Source organism: Pterocles gutturalis, unplaced genomic scaffold (assembly GCF_000699245.1).
Source record: "Pterocles gutturalis isolate BGI_N339 unplaced genomic scaffold, ASM69924v1 Scaffold27693, whole genome shotgun sequence".
Taxonomy (NCBI): Eukaryota; Metazoa; Chordata; class Aves; order Pterocliformes; family Pteroclidae; genus Pterocles; species Pterocles gutturalis.
Genome location: NW_010121277.1, coordinates 1 through 1,555, shown reverse-complemented (window position 1 = coordinate 1,555; position 1,555 = coordinate 1). Strand labels below are relative to the sequence as shown.

Genomic DNA, 1,555 nt, shown 5'->3' with positions numbered 1-1,555 from the left:
TGATCCCCTTTGTGCAGCTGCCCTGCTGCAGCCTGCCCACTGCTGCGCTGCTGCTGCAGACCAGCTGCCCAGCCCGTGCTCCTGCTCCGCTCCTTCCCACCTGGGAGCTGCTGGGGTCCCTGTTGCTGGGGTGCTGCTGGGGACAGAAGGCTGCCCCTCTCCAGGCCATGGCCCACCAGGGACACACACCCAAGTGTGCAGCAGTGAGTGCAGGCAAGGCCAGGCACCAGCCTGGGGCAGGGAAAACACACACTCACCCACGCTCCGAGTGGGGACTGCTGCAGCATTCTCCCCCTGCTGCCGTCCTCCCCTCACCCTGGGCCGAGCTGTCCTCATGGCATGACACAGCCCCTGCCTCGGGGTGTGTGAGGCTGCAGCCCTCACGCCCTTATGCTGGGGGCATTGCTGGATGCTGGATGCATTGCTCCTGGGGTCCCCAGCTCCCAGCCAGGATGCCCGTCACCCCATGGCTATGGCCCCCCAGCTCACCCACCACCCTCCAGGTGCACAGCCTGCAGGAGCTGCGGCGCAGCGCGTCCCTGGCCACCAAGGTCTTCGTGCAGCGGGATTACAGCGATGGGACCACGTGCCAGTTCCAGACAAAGTTCCCCCCTGAGCTGGAGAGCCGGGTAGGGAGCCTGACAGGTCGACAGCGTGGGGGATGCCCTGCGCTGGTGCCCTGTGGGGGCTCAGGGGGGAGAAGGGTCTGAAGGCCCAGGGCCCCCATGGGGTGTTGTATGGCCCTGGGCCAGCCAAGGCTGCTGGGTGCATGCAATCACAGCTGCCTTGCCTGGTCTGCGAGGACATGGGTCCTCTGGGGCTCTGGGGAAGGTCTGCAGGCTCAGCAGGTCTGGCATGGGCAGGAGGTGGGCAGGGTTCAAGGACCTGAGGCATCAGCTGGGCAGGGAGGAGAGGGTTAAATGTTCCCCAAGTCCCCCCGGGCATGGCAACAGGGCAGTGCAGGGGGCCAGCCTCGGGACAGACTCCTCTTCATCCTGGTTTCTGCTCTAGATCGAGCGGCAGCTCTTCGAGGAAACCGTGAAAACCCTTAATGGCTTCTATGCTGAGGCGGAGAAGATTGGGGGAAGCTCATACCTGGAGGGGTGCCTGGCCTGCGCCACTGCCTATTTTATCTTCCTCTGCATGGAGACGCACTATGAGAAGGTGCTGAGGTCTGGGGGAGATCTTGGGGACAGGCATGGCTGGGGGCCTGGCAGTGGGCATGGGGATGGCACAGGGAGCAGGGGCTGGAGGTAGAGCAGGTGGCAGCGCTGGCAAGCCCTGAGTGTCCCTCCGTGTGCCTGCAGGTCCTGAAGAAGATCTCTAAGTACATCCAGGAGCAGAACGAGAAGATCTACGCGCCACGGGGACTGCTGCTCACTGACCCTCTGGAACGTGGCATGAGGGTGGTATCCTCTGGGCAGTGGGGTGCTGGGGGGGATAACAAAGGCGAGAGGTGGGGGGACACCAGGAGCGGGTGCTGGGCAATTGGGCTAGCCCATCTTGCTGATGATCCTTATCAGGCCCCAGATCGAGATCTCCATCTACGAGGACC

General features: G+C 63.9%; 1 protein-coding gene across 1 annotated transcript; it reads left to right on the top strand.

Moving 5' to 3' along the window:
• Positions 1–452: 452 nt before the first annotated feature.
• Positions 453–1,551, top strand: LOC104460086 (golgin subfamily A member 7B-like; the record flags this gene model as incomplete). Its single annotated transcript, XM_010077200.1, has 4 exons — positions 453–629; positions 1,012–1,164; positions 1,308–1,409; positions 1,531–1,551. Coding segments are annotated over exons 1-4 (453 nt in total), but the record flags the coding sequence as incomplete, so codon positions are not given.
• Positions 1,552–1,555: the final 4 nt, after the last annotated feature.